General features: G+C 40.8%; 1 protein-coding gene across 3 annotated transcripts in view; it reads left to right on the top strand.

The window, feature by feature from the left end:
• The window catches only part of TOX (thymocyte selection associated high mobility group box), a 307,028-nt gene that overhangs the window by 283,128 nt on the left and 5,036 nt on the right, over positions 1-18,864 (top strand). For 2 of the 3 annotated variants that reach the window (XM_043880201.1, XM_043880204.1), the window contains exons 7-8: positions 14,701-15,090; positions 16,169-16,210. In XM_043880201.1, coding sequence (XP_043736136.1) covers positions 14,701-15,090; positions 16,169-16,210 — 432 coding nt within the window. The remainder of the gene's footprint in view (positions 1-14,700; positions 15,091-16,168; positions 16,211-18,864) is intronic. The other variant, XM_043880202.1, reaches the window with a different exon arrangement.

The raw sequence follows: 18,864 nt of genomic DNA, 5'->3' as shown, positions 1-18,864 counted from the left end.
CAACTTTTCTTACTATTCATTCTTGGAGTTGCAACCCTCAGTACATGGCAATTTGTATAAATGCTGTGAATTGCCATTTCTACATTTAAAAAACCAAGCACTTTCTTTGCAGCTTACTCTGAGGTTTTTCTTCTCTTTGGCAGCAGGAATTTTGCTGGAGCTGGTGAATGTCTATTTATGTACAACTATCTATTGTATCAATATGTATACAAATTGAAGAAAAGTTATAAACACCCTCTCCAGGTTAGAAAAATGGCCGTCTGGTGTTGGATATGAATGGGCTATTTGCAGTATAACCTTGCATGCACTTGCAGAAAATTTACTGGCCTATCCACTGATTGCATGCAGAAGCTTATGTAAAAACCTACTGCTTTTCCATTTAAAATTATCACAAGGAAAATAACAGCCATTCATATTTACATATATATTTTCCTGTGTTATTTTTAATAAGTTATAAATTATTTCTCTATTTTGAAAGAGCTGAAGATCCATATACACAGTCATAAAATGCTACATGATAATAACAGTCACAATTCCAAATAACTACAGTGTGCCAGCCAAGCTCTATCTTTCCCATTCACTCATTCATGCGATCATTTGGTAAATTTCCCTGGGCACGTAGTCTGTGCCGAGCACTGGGCCACGCGTAGACGACTGCTGGACACAGAAAAACGGGCAGGTGTGTCCCCCACACTTAGAGAGCTTTCTCTTGTTCAGGGAGATCACTAGTGAAAATAGAAGTTCGTAAATGACCGAGATCTTTGTGAGTCAAAGCCTTCTGGGAAATGAAGGCATCTGCCAGAACGGTCTCCTGCGCAATCTGAAGATGTGACGCTGGAGCTGAGACAGGGGGCGACAGGAGCTCTCAGGACACAGAGGGCCCAGGACAGCTGGCCAGGCGGTGTGGCACAGGCAGGCTTGAGGGACAAAATACCTCCTCAGACTGAGGAAATCAGTGAGGCTGGAGCTGAGTAAACAGGGGAGGGTGGTTTGAGATGAAGCTGGGCTGGGAAGATGGTTAATGGCCAAGTCACGCAGGCCCTGCAGGTCAGTGAAAGGAGCTGGGTTTCACACTCTGTACAAAGGGACACCACTGAGTGGGTTCCAGTAGGGGATGGCTGGGTTGGATTTATGTTTTAAAAGATAACGTGGCATCCCTTATTTGTGGAATCTAAAAAGAAATGAGCTTACGAAACAGAAAGTGACTCATAGACTTAGAGAACGAATTTATAGTTGCCAGGGGAAGGATAGAGGGAAGGGATAGTTAGTTTGGGATCAATATGTACACACTGCTGCATTTAAAACGTATAGCCAGCAAGGGCCTACTGCACAGGGAACTCTACTCACTGTCATGTGGCAGCCTGGATGGGAGGCAGGTTGGGGGAGAGTGGATACATGTATAGATATGGCTGAATCCCTTTGCTGTCCACCTGAATCAATCACAGCATTGTTACCCAGCTATATACCCTAATACAAAATAAAAAGTTAAAGGGAAAAAAAGAGATAACTTTTTGTGAATGACTTCGCTCACCTCCCATATCTTATTCCTCAAAGTAGGCCTGATTATTAACATTTCACAAAAGAGGAAAAGTATCACACAGGTAGCAAGTCCCCGAGCCCGGCACTTGACCTGCCTTCATCAGTCCTTGTGCTGGGCTGTTCTGTTCCCAGATCCTGATGGTGCACCTCACCTGCTTCCCTGAAACACGCCCTGCCCAACAAGTCAGGTGTAACACCTACTTTCTCTCTTCTCAGCTCACTTAAAGCACAGTCTATGTACAATATTGTGTTAGCTTCAGGTGAATAGCAAAGTGATTCAATCATATATATTTCTCAGGTTATTTTCTATTATAGGTTATTCTTGTTGTTCAATCACTCAATTGTGTCCGACTCTCTGTGACCCCCATGGACTGTAGCCAACAGAATCCTCTGTCCATGTGATTCTCCAGGCAAAACTACTGGAGTGGGTTGCCATTTCCTTCTCCAGGAGATCCTCCCAACCCAGGGATTGAACCCACGTCTCCTGCATTGGCAGGCAGATTCTTTACCATGGAGCCACCAGGGAAACCCATTATAGGTTATTGCAAGATATTAAATATAGTTCCACTTTATATAGCAAATCCCTGCTGCTTATCTATTTAATGTATAGTAGTTTGTATCCATCATTCTCATACTTGTAATTTATACCCCCAACCCCCACTCCCTTTCCCCTAAGTTTGTTTTCTACATTTGTGAGTCTATTTGTTTTATATATAGAACCATTTCATTTTTTTTTTTTAGTTTCCACCTATAAGTGATATCCTATAATATTTGTCTTTTTCTGACATACTTCACTAAGTATGATACTCTCTAGGTCTATCCACATTACTGGAAATGGCAATCTTTCATTCTTTTTGTAGCTGAGTACTATTCCATTATATATATATATAGGCACCTAGATACATATTCCATTACATATATATATGTATTCCATTACATATGTATATATGTATTCCATTACATATATATATATGTATCTTCTTAAATACATCTTCTTAAACCACTCATCTGTTAATGGGCTTTTGGATTGTTTCCATGTCTTGGCTTTTGCATATAATGCTGCTGTGAACACTGGGGTACATGTACCTTTTTTCATTAGAGTTTTCATCTTTTCTGAGTATATGCCCAGGAGTGGGATTGCTGGATCATATGGTGGCTCTATTTTTAGTTTTTTAAGGAACTTTCACATTGATTTCCATAGTGACTGCACTAATTTACTTTCCCACTAACAGTTCAGGAGGGTTCCCTTCTCTCCACATGCTCTTCAGCATTTATTATCTGTAGACTTTTTGATGATGGCCATTCTGACTTATGTGAAATGGTACTTCATTGTGGTTTTGATTTGCATCTCTCTAATAATAAGCACATTGAGCATCATTTCATATGCCTGTCAGCCATTTGTATGTCCTCTTTGGAGAAATGTCTATTTAGATTTTTACCCATTTTTTGATTGGATTGTTTGGTTTTTTGATATTTAGTTGTATGAGCTGTTTGTTTATTTTGGACGTTAACCCCTTATCAGTTTCATCATTTGCAAATATTTTCTCCCATTCCATAGATTGTCTTTTTGTTTATTGGTGGTTTCCTATGGTCCTTTAGTCAGTGAAATACTGTATCAGCCAAAACTCGGTGTCCATTTAACTAAATTGTTGAGGCAAATTTAATTTCAGTTCAGTCGCTCATTCGTGTCCAACTCTTTGTGACCCCATGGACCGCAGCACTCCAGGCCTCCCTGTCCATCACCAACTCCCGGAGTTTACTCAAATTCATGTCCATTGAGTCAGTGATGCCATCCAACCATCTCATCTGCTGTTGTCCCCTTCTCCCACATTCATTCTTTCCCAGCATCAGGATCTTTTCAAATGATCAAGACCATCCCCAAGAAAAAGAAATGCAAAAAGGCAAAATGGCTGTCTGAGGAGGATTTACAAATAGCTATGAAAAGAAGAGACGTGAAAGGCAAAGGAGAAAAGGAAAGATATACCCATTTGAATGTAGAGTTTCAGATAATAGCAAGGAGAGATAAGAAAGCCTTCCTCAATGATCAGTGCAAAGAAATAGAGGAAAACAATAGAATGGGAAAGACTAGAGATCTCTTCAAGAAAATTAGAGATACCAAGGGAACTTTTCATTCAAAGATGGGCACAATAAAGGACAAAAATGGTATGGACCTAACAGAAACAGAAGATATTGAGAAGAGGTGGCAAGAATACACAGAAGAACTGTACAAAAAAGATCTTCACGACCCAGATAGTCACGATGGTGTGATCACTCACCTAGAGCCAGACATTCTGGAATGCAAAGTCAAGTGGGCCTTAGGAAGCATCAGTACGAACAAAGCTAGTGGAGGTGATGGGTTTCCAGGTGAACTATTTCAAATCCTAAAAGGTGTTGCTATGAAAGTGCTGCACTCAATATGCCAGCAAATTTGGAAAACTCAGCAGTGACCACAGGACTGGAAAAGGTCAGTTTTCATTCCTATCCCAAAGAAAGGCAATGCCAAAGAATGCTCAAATTTGATTTACCCCTCCTTGATTTACCCATGCACATTTTGGTAGCAGTGTTCTATGCAGTGCATTTGTTTCATCCAATGTGGCTTTGCATTCCTGGGCCAGCAGCTCTTGCCCTCACTAACACGCAGCAGTGTCAGATTGGCTACTTCTCCGTGCTCTCACTCCAGGCCCTACTCTGCACCCCAGCCAGGGATGCACGACCCCTGCCCCACATCAGGCACAGGGCTCAGTGCTGAGAGCCCAGCGATGAGCAGAGCAGATCAAAGTAAAGTATTCTGTGATACTTGAGAGGCTTGAAACTATGCTTGCTACACAACATAATCAAAAAATAGGAACAGTCAATGAACATTGGCTCCACCCATGAGACTGAGTCACAGGATTAACAGTATTCCTCTCCTTTCAATTACATTTTCGCTTAAATGAGTTATATACCACCTAACCCAGCATACTAGTTAACATGACGTCAGACCTGGATAAAAATTGAAGTTAACCCCACCCCCCAAAAAAAAACTCAGTTGTAGTAGCATATTCTGACCTTCGTACTTGAAAATGACAATACAGACACACTCCCAGCTGGACACTGAATTTTCTTCTGGAACAAACATACAAATGGCACCTTGCCATCAAGTAGCTACTATGTGTCACATGCTGTGCTCAGTATTTTACATATATTTCTATTCATCATCACAATAACCCTACAAAGTAAGATTTAGCCCCATTTTCTGCACAGTCTCTAGGCAGAGACTATATGACTTGAAGTCTAAGAGACCAAGGAGAGGCTGGCGGTAGCAGAGGGAAAGCTCAGACCCCTCACTCTCTCGTTCCAAAGCTTATAGGCTTTTCTCTACTCTGAGTGACTGTCATGTTTTATATCTTTAGACCTACAACCTCTTATCCTCAGTAAAATTCTATGCCAACTCTTACAAATTAGCTAGCCAAGAGTAAAGCCGTTCTGGTTAAATGATGCTGGGGTTGAGGGATAGAAGGCTGCCCACCACCAGAGCCTGGCCCGAGACCCTCAGAGGAGTCTGGGGCCTGCAGAATGTTTGAGGAGCTCCCTTCTGTGCCATGCTGTTTAGCTGCACACATGCTTTGCCTGGTCATGTGGAACCAGTGACAACTTCCCACAGTTAGATCTGCTCGGGCACAGGCCACTCTACCATGGAAAAACATGCGCATTGAGGGTCACAGGAAAGGGGTCATTGGGTGCTGTAGACACAGGCTGGATTAGGCCTGGAAGAACTGACTTTTCAGTTTTACACTCTATAAAGAGAGAAGTTGGAGAGATTTCAGAGGAAAGAGTCACCAAGTGGTTGAAAGAGAGGGCAGGAGATAGTAGCAGAGAAGAGTGGATTTGACATGAAAGATACGGGCATGTTCACCCCATGACGGGTGTCAGGCATGGGCAGCAATTCCAGAAAAAGAATGGAGATACCATGTCACCCTAAAGGAATTTAATCTGAACAGGGAGCATTCCCAAACTCTTAGATTGTTTAGGCAAACAATTTCTTTCCATTGAGAAATTTAAAAGCAGGAAGCAAAGGTTTATAAAGAAGTTTTGGAGAAGATCTTGAAGGCTTCTTCAGCATCTGTGCTTCCACAGGCACCAAGGGGAACATTAAAGAACCTCCAAGGCACCACCAATGTTGCACAGAAAGAGTCCTCAGAGGGCAGAAATATCCTCAGGCACTCAGGGCAGCTCCATCTGGGTTCAGATTCCAGATTTCTCACTTCCTAACTGCTTGCCTTTATGCCCGTTTTTCAGCTATTTAAAGTCTCAGTTTACTCGTGTATCAAATAGTAGATAATGGGACCTACATCATTAGCTTTCCATAAAAATAAAATAGGAAACTCATATAAACTGCATGGTTTGACATCTTGAACACAGGAAAGTACTTAATAAATACCAGCTATTATTATTATTATCAAGTTTATTTTTAACATTATTGATAGGTGCACAAAGAAGTAGGAAAGTTTTGTGTATGATTCAGGATTTAGCTGTATCATATTCTAGGTGTCTACACAGCTGCTTTGATATAAAGAAATTTTTTAAGTGGCATTAATGTAAGAAAAATTTGCTTCATAGATATATTCTTTTATAAAGATAAGAAATGATCTAAACAGTTTTTAAAAATCACCTATGAGGGTTCCTTAATTGAAATGGCCTTTATGACCCTTTAATCGAGGAAGCGTACAAAGAGTCTGAGGACTAAGAATATATGCCATTGTGGAGCCTATGGCTTCTGGGCTGGAGTGGTTTTACATGCTATTTAAGGTCATTTGAAGTTGGTCTAAGTAAAGCTTAAGGAATCAGAGTTTTTACATAGACTCAGAAACTCCTCAGACCTGAGTCTCAACAGATTGAAAAACAATGTATAACTTTAAAGCAATTGGAACTAGTTTCATTTTACCGCATAGACCAGAATTGATATTCCCAAAATGAGTGTTGCATTCAAAGGTGTCACCTAGGGAGGCTACAAACTTATTTTATTATTGCCCCCAGAGTTCAAAAGATTTTTGAAACTCCTCTTTTAGAACTGTACTCAGCAAATTATGAGCCACTAGCAAATCAATCTTGTAACATTGTTTTAACACCTCATTCTTTTTCTCAAATATCACCCATGTACATCCCACAGACTTGGCTTCCAGTGACCATTAGCTGTTTCCAAAAACCAAATTCACCACCCAAAGACAGAGAGCTGGCTAAGGATATGTAAAGCGGTGTCTCACGGGCACTGGGGAGAATCCTGTAGGGAAGTTCCCTGATATTTATTCCAAGTAAAAGCAGCATTATTGAAATAAGCATACAGCTGCTCAGAAGCTCCAGCCTGGAAAGAGACAACATTTGGACAAGTATGCTCTGGTATGTTCAGTGTAAGTAATCAGATTCATGACTTCAAGGTCACACACCAAGTTGGAGATTTTGTCTCTGATTTGAGCCAAAACTTACAGAATTGATGGAATCTTTTTATAATGGATGGTAAAGGACAAAGCTGAACTAAAGAAAGTTCTCAGTTTATTGTCATGACCAATAATAAATACAATCCTCAGTTCAATTAAAAGGGACTAAATTCAAACCAAATCATTTCTTTTTACAAGATGAGAGTAACTTATAGAATTCATGCCAAGGAGAGCTATTGAGACACTCTGAATTTGAAAATAGGATGGATCAATTTATGACTGTTCACATAAAATTTGCAGCTCTGTAAGCCCAGATCGTGATTTAAAGATAATAAAATCTCATGCTTCAGGGTGTAAGCTAATCACCTGCAAGTACCAAGAAATTTTCCTTCCAGAAGTAACAATGCGCAATTGAGTAAGTGCATAAATTTTGTTTAATTTCCAATGCATCAAGTATTGGTCAGTGCTGGAAACAAGAACCAAATTAGATGGACTATTAATCTGATTTGGTTCAGCAACTCCTATATTGTTGCTTCCACTGAGCTTTATGTCTTATGTTTATGCTTTGCTATTTTAAATAACAATTGCTTTGTCAATCTTTCATTTTTATAGCACTTATCATCCTAGAAAGGGAGCATTTATACACTATGCAATATTATCTTCATAATACAAAGTAAATGGGATTGAAATTATCTCGGGCAATCAACAACTTGATTAATACGAAGTAGTTTGATGTTTATAGAGTTGTATCCTTTGTGAAAGACTACTGGAAAGACCCAAAACATCTCTCCTTGCCCCTCTCCCTGAACACACACACACCATTTTGCTTATAGAAAACATCTTTTAGAATCAGTGGCCCAAAAGAAAACAGGAACTAGAACTTACTCATAAACCAGTAGCAAGTACACACTCACCCCCATGAAAATGTCACATTCAAGGGCTGATTTTCAGTTGTGTATACACTGATGGGATTGCATTTGGCAGGTGACTGACACGAAACACACACCACTAAGTAAAAGTGGTTAATGCATTTGGAATTAGAAACAAATTGAAATGATTTAGTTTGAATGAGGAAGTAATTCTAGTTTCTGAATGGCAGACATAATAATCTTCATATACAATATCATTATTTGCAAAATGAGATCGCGAAAGACTCGGACACGACTTAGCAACTAATGCAACAACAGCAAGCCTTGCTTTCATAGTTTAATTCGAAGAAAGTGATGGTGAGAGTATATTAAACTTAGGATTTCTTCATATTTCCATTTAATCAGATTATGAATTCATGACACTTTGCTATGGAAAATGAACTCATTTTGCCTATCTTCCAAAACAGTGAAACAACTCTGTGACTGCTTATTAGTCTGATTAAGAATTATTGAGAAGTGAGGCCCAAGCAAGATTTTTCCCTGCCTAAATGAGTGGATCTCTACATAAAGATACAAATTCTCAAGATAGGGGTGAAACACAGTAAGCCTCCCTGCTTCCTGCCATCCATGCCAGCCCAGTGGGAAGCAGAGCCCATGGGATCCAACTAAAGAGCAAAGCTAGGCTTGTAATCTCCCACTTCTTCCGAAAGGGTGTGGTTCATGATGAGAGCAGACGGTGAAGAGCAATCTGATATTCTATGAGTTTTCAAAGATTTGAAAACCTACTCCTTAGAAAGAGGAATGGTATGTCTCGTCAGGAGTCTCAGCAAGGGCAGCAGTGACTGCTCCCAGTATTGTTCAAGGACAGTCATTCAGTCACTCAGCAAATATGTTTGTCTTCTCTGTACTTGGCACTGTGACAGATGCACGGGACACACAAGATTCTACTCCCGACCTTTAAACAATCCTTTCCTGGGAATCCCCTGGTAGTCCAGTGGTTAGGATTCAGCACTCTTACTGCCAGGGACAGTTTCAGTCCCTGGTGGGGGAACTAAGATCCCGCAAGCCATGCAGCCCCCCAAAAAACATCCTTTCCTGATGGTGCAGGAAACTATGGTGAAGAGAGAATGCAGGAAGAGAACTCCCAGTCCAGTGCCTGCCATGTTTAGGCACATGGCTACTTTGATTACTTATCTTGTCATATTCAGCGACTTCAAAAGTGTAGGGAAAACATGTAACTTCCTAAAAATTTTTCTCTGTGTGTGTTAAAAATTGTTTCAAGTATTGTCTAAATCCTTAGTTTTGGAAATTTGTTTGACTTGTTATAGTCCTTGTAGTGATTAAAAAATACTACTCTTTCAAAATAGGCTTAACAGTGCTGATCTCTTCATGCTTTAGAATGGAGAAGACAAATGACAAACAAATGGCTGAATAGACAAAATGTTTTGTATTTCAGTTCAGTTCAGTCGCTCAGTCATGTCCAACTCTTTGTGACTCCATGGACTGCAGCACACCAGGTTTCCCTGTCCATCAGCAACTCCCGGAGTCCACCCAAACCCGTGTCCATCAAGTCCGTGATGCCATCCAAACATCTCATCCTCTGTCGTCCCCCTCTCCTCCTGCCTTCAGTCTTTCCCAGCATCAGGGTCTTTTCCAGTGAGTCAGTTCTTAATGTCAGATGGCCGAAGGATTAAAGTTTCAGTTTCAGCGTCAGTCCTTCCAATGTATATTCAGGACTGATTTCCTTTAGGATTGCCTGGTTTGATCTCCTTGCAGTCCAAGGGACTCTCAAGAGTCTTCTCCAAAACCGCAGTTCAAAAGCATCAATTCTTAGGCACTCAGCTTTCTTTATAGTCCAGTTCTCACATTCATACATGACTACTGGAAAAACCATAGCTTTAACTAGACGGACCATTGTTGGCAAAGTGATGTCTCTGCTTTTTAATATGCTGTCTAGGTTGGTCATAACTTTTCTTCCAAGGAGCAAGCATCTTTAAATTTCATGGCTGCAGTCACCATCTGCAGTGATTTTGGAGCCCCAAAACATAAACATTGTTTCCATTGTTTTCCCATCTATTTGCCATTAAGTGATGGGACCAGATGCCATGATCTTAGTCTTCTGAATGTTGAGCTTTAAGCCAAGTTTTTCACTCTTCTCTTTCACTTTCATCAAGAGGCTCTTTAGTTCTTCTTCACTTTCTGCCATAAGAGTGGTGTCATCTGCATATCTGAGATTATTGATATTTCTCCTGGCAGTCTTGATTTTATGTTTAGTTACCATGAGAAAAGGGAATCTTCTCAAAGTTGGCAATAAAGTGTCTCAAGTAGGTTTCTGTCTGTGTCTGTGTGTCTGTCTTTATCTCTACACAGTTTAGAAAGTGGAATTCAGGAGAATTTGATTTGTGGTTTATTTTGAATTGTGCCTTACTGTGTCTGAAGAAAACTGAAAGTGTTAGTCACTCAGTCATGTCCGACTCTTTGCAGTTCCATGGACTGTAGCCTACCAGGTTTCTCTGCCCATGAAATTCTCCAGGCAAGAATACTGGAGTCGGTTGCCATTCCTTTCTCCAGGGGATCTTCTTAACCCAGGGATCAAATCTGGGTCTCTTGGATTGCAGGCAGGTTCTTTACTGTCTGACCACCAGGGAAGCCCTATGCCTTAGCAATTCTAGGCTACAGTTGAGAAGTTATCAATTTGCTAATTCCTTCAGGAAATGGTGTCACCTAGAATATGAAATTCTCTGTATAGATAGTATTCTGGTAAACATGAAACAAAGGATAATTTTGATATTACACCTAGACAGATGTGATTTAAGTATGTATTTGGGGGCAATACAAATTAGTTTATTTGAGGCAAGAGATATGACTATTCAAATTGAAATGTATGTTCTATTTATCATTTTAGATATGTTTGTGTAATTTATTAATTCATCTTCTGAATTAGTTTCCAGTTGAAAACTATTTCAGTGAAATGACCCCCTGAGGAAAGACTTCTCTGATAGTCCCTCTAAATTCACAGTGTGCATTACACACTGAAGGCTCGGACAAGTCCTGCAGGAGAGGAGCCCTCCTAACCTCCCGTGACCCAGTGCTCTTCCCACACGTATTTTGTCATGGAAAATTGTTTTTGAAGGACATTTATTTTTCCACAACTCCCTCTAATACAGTTTGGAAACTGTGTTGGGGGCAAAGTCCCTAAAACTTGTTTTGTCCGTAAAACTGCTCACCAGAACTGGCTTCTGGTCCATGAAGCCAGCCCACCTGCTTGCTGAGCATCTGTACCTATGACAGTTAGTAATTTCTAAATGTAACATAAGTACTGGCCTGGCCAAAAATTCATTTGGCTTTTTTCTGTAAGATGGTACCTAAAAACCTGGACAAACATTTTAGCCAACGCAGTATACCACTTTTCAGTTCAGTTCAGTTCAGTTTAGTCGCTCAGTCGTCTCTGACTCTTTGCGACCCCAGGAATCACAGCACGCCAGGCCTCCCTGTCCATCACCAACTCCCGGAGTTTACTCAAACCCATGTCCATCAGGTCGGTGATGCGATCCAACCGTCTCATCCTCTGTCGTCCCCTTCTCCTCCTGCCCCCAATCCCTCCCAGCATCAGGGTCTTTTCCAATGAGTCAACTCTTCGCATGAAGTGGCCAAAGTACTGGAGTTTCAGCTTCAGCATCAGTCCTTCCAATGAATAGTCAGGACTGATCTCCTTTAGGATGGACTGGTTGGATCTCCTTGCAGTCCAAGGGACTCTCAAGAGTCTTCTCCAACACCACAGTTCAAAAGCATCAATTCTTAGGCACTCAGCTTTCTTCACAGTCCAACTCTCACATCCATACATGAACACTGGAAAAACCATAGCCTTGACCTTTGTTGACAAAGTAATGTCTCTGCTTTTTAATATGCTATCTAGGTTGGTCATAACTTTCCTTCCAAGGAGTAAGCGTCTTTTAATTTCATGGCTGCAGTCACCATCTGCAGTGATTTTGGAGCCCAAAAAAATAAAGTCTGACACTGTTTCCACTGTTTCCCCATCTATTTCCCATGAAATGATGGGACCAGATGCCATGATCTTAGTTTTCTGAATGTTGAGCTTTAAGCCAACTTTTTCACTCTCCTCTTTCACTTTCATCAAGAGGCTTTTTAGTTCCTCTTCACTTTCTGCCGTAAGGGTGGTGTCATCTGCATATCTGAGCTTATTGATATTTCTCCCGGCAATCTTGATTCCAGCTTGGGCTTCTTCCAGCCCAGCGTTTCTCATGATGTACTCTGCATAGAAGTTAAACAAGCAGGGTGACAATATACAGCCTTGACGTACTCCTTTTCCTATTGGGAACCAGTCTGTTGTTCCATGTCCAGTTCTAACTGTTGCTTCCTGACCTGCATACAGGTTTCTCAAGAGGCAGGTCAGGTTGTCTGGTATTCCCATCTCTTTCAGAATTTTCCACAGTTTCTTGTGATCCACACAGTCAAAGGCTTTGGCGAAGTCAATAAAGCAGAAATAGGTGTTTTTCTGGAACTCTCTTGCTTTTCCGATGATCCAGCGGATGTTGGCAATTTGATCTCTGGTTCCTCTGCGTTTTCTAAAACCAGCTTGAACATCTGGAATTTCACGGTTCATGTATTTTAGGCTTGTTTAAATATTGTTGGAATGCCTGAGATGAATGTATGAACATATCTGAACATGTCTTTTTGTCTTCACATACACACACGTGCACACACACACTCAGGATACCTATCTACTGCTCTGTGTACACCGTGTCACTAGATAATGATGTGATTATTGGCTTCAGAAATAAAAAGTGAAAACGTTTTACAACAACATCTGTTTTATAATTTTGATAGTATAGGAATTGTGAGTGATTTTTCTTCTGTTTAAAAAGTTTAAGCAACTATAAAACAAAAAGTAAGATGCACTAACATGTATTGATTTTTGTAGCTCTCTTGGTCGTTGCGTGATTGTTCCTTTTCTGTATGAAATTGGCACAGTGTGTGACTAAATATGAAATTAGCCCTTCCACAACTGGGAAAAGAAGTGAGAATGCAACACAATGAAAACACTTTCCCACATGACTTAAACACACAGGCAACAAGTACAAGTACATAATCTTCTTGGCATATATGGGATGATTTTCAGGCATATCACTGCGGTCTGTGTTATTCTGATGTAAAACAAGTCACTGTTTACACAGCCTGAGTTCACTCATTTGACCTTTTCCTTTAATTGTTCACTGCTCTGCATTCCAGCAATAAGACTTTTTAAATGGAAGCAAAAAAAAAAAAGAAAATGACTCAAGTTTTTTTATCAATTGAAAGTTCCTTTTAGGTACTATATTTAGTTAAACTCTTGATCCAAAGCCTTCCCTTGAAAATTTTTGTGGACAGTTTTTGACCTGTTTCATGTTAATGCAGAAGACAGGGAGTCAATGTCTACTTCTGTTTCAGAAAACTGCATCACTACTAACACGGAAAAATATAACGAGAAGGTTCTTTGGAGGAGCTTGAGTTCTTTAGGGCTCACCTTACTATCTACTCTGCGTGGAGTAATCAGGGTCTCGCAGGACCCCACATCTCCATGGTTGATGTATTTTTAGAGATGTCGTTCAGGTCACTCCTATGCAGAGAGTATGTGAGCACCCCAGCCTGGCCTCCTGCAGTCAGCACACACACATAACCGTTCTTCCTGTGGCTCTCACTCAATCCCCTAGACTGTGGGGAGGAAGCGAGTTGTGTTGCTGGCTGACTTGTGCAATGAAGTCCCTACATGGAGTTTCCTGTCACTGTATGTGACGAACCAGGCTCCTAAAAGTGCCCGAGCTGCAAGGAGACTGAGCAGGGGAAGCCCAGGAAGGCCCTGCTGTGCTGGGTAGTGAGAGGCTTGTGTTGACTTATTGATGGAAGAAGCATGACATCAGAGGCACTGAATAAGGGCACAGATTCACCCTCAGGACCTGGTTTTGACCAAGTGACTTTTTTTCTCCAGAAGGAAATTTTGGCATCTTCTTTCTCCACCTGGTTTCACTTTTTACCATTTATTTTGCAGTCTCTTCCTCTCAGCAAAAGTAGGAGGCAGGTTCATGCCCAAGAAAAAACACCCTGGGGTTCACTCTTGATACTTTTCAGCTTCCACTGAAATGTCTAGATTTTAAGTCAATTAAAAAGATTATTAGGAAATGACCATTTGAAGGTGTGTAAAAAAATTCGGGGAAAATTGTATTAATTTATGATGGAGTCTAAAATTTCTAAGAGAGATTATTTTTATCCAGTTCATTATTGAGGACAATTCATCACCAACTCTTTTAAAAAATCAAGATGAGTTCCACAGTTACTTTGAAGATATATTAATGTGGTTTTATATGACTTCAGAAAGGCATTTTTGAACTCTTTCTTCCTTATCCAGTTCCATCAACCAACTTTGTTTTCTTTGTGCAATATCTAATGTCAAGGTCTTTGAGAATATAAAAAGGAAAAATAAAAAGCGAAGCATATAGTCAACAGAAAAACTCCCTCACTGACTTCCCTTCCAAGTGAGCCACACTGGTAGTTCCTGGTAGGACTCTGACTGCATCCACCACACGCACCCCTCATCTTTTCATCTTTGGATGATGAGAAAAGGCACCAAATTAGAGCTTAACATTTAAGCAAAGAAAAAATGTCAACATACATTGTTTCAGATTGCATAAAAGAGGTGGAATGAGCTCAGGCTTGCATAAGGTCATGTGGCAAGTGATGATGGAGGAGTTCTTGGAGTCAAGAGTAGTAACAGGTGTTGATCCATGTGACTGTTCACGAGTGAACTCACAGAGCATCTTGCTAAGAAAAAGCAGCGCCTGCGTGTCCGCTTCTTAACTCAGTTCCTGTTTGTTTCTCCACAGAGCTACAGCGAGCCTGTTGACGTGAAGTCGGCTCAGCCTCCGCAGCTGATCAATGCCAAGCCGCCATCCGTGTTCCCCGGGCCCAGCCAGGCCCACTCAGCTCTGTACCTAAGTTCCCACTACCACCAACAACCAGGAATGAACCCTCACCTAACTGCCATGCATCCCAGTCTCCCCAGGAGCATAGCACCCAAGGCCAACAACCAAATGCCAGTGACTGTCTCTATAGCCAACATGGCCGTGTCCCCCCCTCCTCCCCTCCAGATCAGCCCCCCTCTTCACCAGCATCTCAACCTGCAGCAGCACCAGCCGCTCTCCATGCAGCAGCCCCTGGGGACCCAGCTCCCCATGCAGGTCCAGCCCGCCTTACACTCCCCCACCATGCAGCAGGTATGTGCAGGCTGGGCCCCGGGCTCCCCTTCAGAGGTGCTGGGGCGTCTGTTCCTCCGGTGGATTGGGTGGGGGTTCCATTCTTCTCTGTAAGTGGGGAGAGAATGAGAGGTCTTCAGCAAATACCTGCTTCCTGAAAATTAACTTGCAGGGGTGAGTCAGGCAGCCTCGCAGGATCACAACAGCTTCTGCCTTTCATAATCCCTGACTTCTTTCCCACGGTACCCATCTTTCTCGTCACTCTCCCTGTTTTCTGCCTTTTAGTGAGGTGCATTTGTTGTTTTCAGATGCCACTACTGCTAAAGATCTCTTTGGGGTTGAGAAGTCTGCCATATATGCGTACATACATACACACACACACATACATATACACATATGCATATATAATCAGTATATTATTCAGAAATGAGAAATTCTTGATGATACACTTGTTGAATCCAACAAATCCTGCAAGATGAAATCAGGCCCACTATTTCTGGTCAGAAGTATCAAATTTGGTACAACCTTAAAAGTCCTAAGAAATGAAAATGTTAACCTAACCAGAGTTTTATTTTAAAATGGATATCTGGCTTCTACATAGATTAGAAAACACAGGAGGTTTAGAAGCCTCCATGTCTACCCCGTAATTATGGAAACCATTTGTGTGCAATCTTAGCTTAACTTGTCTTTGAACTCATTTTCCTTCTGGATTTTAGGGTTATTTTAAAATGTGAGAATTAGGAGCAAACGATGTAAAGTAAGCTGAATATAAAGCATTTAAAAATCCTAAAAATGTGTTTTAAAGAAACAGGTCAAGGTAGAAACTATAAATCATATCAAATTAACCTATCACTTTCATAATCCAATGACTGTTGTTCCCAGGTCTATAATTAAATATGCAAAGTCTTCCTATAAGAGTGATATAGGAGCCCTCTGATATAGTCTATAGTTGGCCACAGTGGGGTGGAGGGGAGGCAGAAATAGGAATCAGATATACATAGTCCTAAATCCATTTTTATTATTGTTATTATAGACAGGATTTCCAAATGGTAACAATTGCAAACCTTAATACATTACCTTACCTCCTCTTTGATTTCAGAAAATTCACAGTGCAGGTCCTGACCTTGCCTTCATCTCACAGGTGAGAGGACAGAGCTCAGCAGAGTTGACTAACTTGCCCATAGGTCAGAGCTGGAATTCAAACCTAGCCCTGTTCAGTAGTCAGATCCTAGATTCTTTTTTTTTTAATTGAAGGATAATGGCTTTACAGAATTTTGTTGTTTTCTGTCAAACCTCAACATGAATCAGCCATGGGTATACATATATCCCCTCCCTTGATTCTTAAATGCTAGGCCTACTGCTTCTCACTCTTAATTGTTCTTGTCAATTCTTAACAGTTTCTCCTAAGACTTGGGAGGCTCTGTAAATCCTAGTTAGTTCTGAGATTAAATGATCATGGAGAGCAAAGGACTCATCTCTCTACCGAAGTCTTCTTTGGTCCCCAAGCCAAGGATATTGATAAAGCTCAGATGACTGACTTACCTGTTCAACAGATGAGCTGTAGACTCACTGGGAAAGACCGACCTCCTTGTCTACAGCAGGTTTGTGACCAGTGAGTGACATTAATAGGGTCCTTCTTTCCATCAGACATTACTCTTGATAAAAGGGACATTTGTGGGTTCCTTGCATTTTAATGAACCAGTAGTGTGTGAGTGAAGAGCTGAGAGACCTTCAGTGGGGTGGGTTGACTTCTGCCTAAGGGTACCTCAACTTATCCAGCTGAGGGCCCATGTTTTTCTCTCAGTGCTGGAGTGAGGGGTGTTTCTTCTCAGAGAAAAAAATACAGAAGATGTGGTCCACTCCCTAGGTTGGGGGCCAGAGCTCTGTGAAGAGAGAACACTTTTTATTAATTTATCCACTCAGAGACAGTTCATTGTCTATTTATACTCTATACCTTAGATGAGCTAGATGTGACCCTGAATAGTTTTCAAACATTTCTGAATTATATAGGGCCACATTTGGAAACTCAGGAGATGTGTCTTTCCATATAGAATCTTAATAGGGAAAAATAGGGCAGATTACATTGGACACGTTACTCATCAATATTTAAGTGAGTTCTATTAGTGTATCTCAGAAAGTTTTCTTATTGAGATGATAGGACTTGATTTTAACTTACATTAATAATAGAAGACAAAATGGCAAGAACCCAAAATGGAGAGTCAGTGCAGCTGCAGAGACCATGGTAACTAAAATCACTATGATGCCTTGATCACTGTAGGTAGTCAATAAAATAACTGCTGAAGGGACAAGTTAACAAACGAAGGAATAAAAAAAATGAGCTGCAGAAGCTTAAATATTAGAAGAAATTACAGGCTAGTTTGTAGAATCTCAAATCCTTAAAAGTTTAAAAATTTTTCATTTATTCAAAAAAGATTCATTGAACCCCTTAACACATGCCAGGCGCTGTCTGAAATTGAGCAGCTTCTACCCTTATGGAGCTCACATCAGAGTTGGGGGTGGAATGGAGAAGGGGAGCAGTGGGAATAAGATAAACAGGTAAGTCATTAGGATCCCATGGGAAGAATTAAACAGGGGGACAAACTACAGGATGTGTGAAGGAATAACAGGCCTTTGGCTGGGACGGATAAAGAAGGCATCTCTCAAGAGCAGGCAGAGAAGAGGAGGCAGCCTCTCAGAATCAGAGGGTGGGAAGGGGGTGGTATGGATACTAGCAGGGAGCATAGCAAGGAGAAGGGACTCCAGCCTGGAGGGCCAATTGGGAGGAATATAGCTTATCCAGGACATTGAAAGGAGGCCAGTGAGGAGCATGGTGAGGAACGGAGAGTGATGGGCAATGAGGTCAGAGTCAGGGTAGATCACTGGAGAGAATCCTGCAGGTTAAGAGGACTAGAAGTCTCAATGAATTGATAATCCTAAAATCAGATCCAGAGTGTCAGTCATGCCTCCATGTCACTCAGTTTATTACAATCAGAGTGTTCTGTGGGGCCAATGTTCATGTCATCAAAGTGGGTTGTAGAAAGCTGATGGCTGGAATTAGACCTGTTGGATTCATCATCTTTATCGAGAAGGTGTTTGCTTCCTGGCCATGTTCCCATTTTCAAACACCAAAAAAGAAAAAGAGAAAGAACAGGAAAGTTCATGGCTACTGTGTTTTTACAGTCATGTTTCATATTTCAGCATTACTTTAGCTATTTTATTATCCTTTTGAAAATGAATGTATCCTAAAAATGGTCATATCATCCACTAGGAGTAATAGTTTTATTTTTTATAGAATAATATTTTATACACTAAACCCATAGACCTAGGGTTTATTTTTCAGTCCAGTTTTCTTCCTTTTTTCCTGTTCACTATATTGTCGAATGAGGTCAAGAGAAAAAAAATCATTAATATCTGTCAACTTCCTTTATAACCTTAAGAAAAAAAATCTTTGTATGATATCACACAGACAGATTTTCAATTTCCTTGTGTAATAAACAGCTGCTTTAGGATTTGGGTGTAATTTAAAGGTTTAAAAAATCACATTGAGATTGATGAATAAATCAGTTGTGAAGACAAAAACATTGATGCCTGTTGAAAAGACCTCTCCAGACAGGCAGGAAATGAAATTAGTTCCCAGTAAAGTGTGGATACGAGGATCACGGTTTGGTATTGCTGCAGGCTTTTTTAGGACTTGATATGGTGGCACAACAAAACTGCTAGGGCTACAGAAATCTAATTAAAGAGCAAATGTCCCTTCTGACATCAAATTAATCTTTATCATGTTTCCTATTTTTA

Source organism: Cervus elaphus, chromosome 21 (genome assembly GCF_910594005.1).
Source record: "Cervus elaphus chromosome 21, mCerEla1.1, whole genome shotgun sequence".
In the NCBI taxonomy this organism is placed as follows: Eukaryota; Metazoa; Chordata; class Mammalia; order Artiodactyla; family Cervidae; genus Cervus; species Cervus elaphus.
This window is presented reverse-complemented; position numbering and strand designations above follow the sequence as displayed.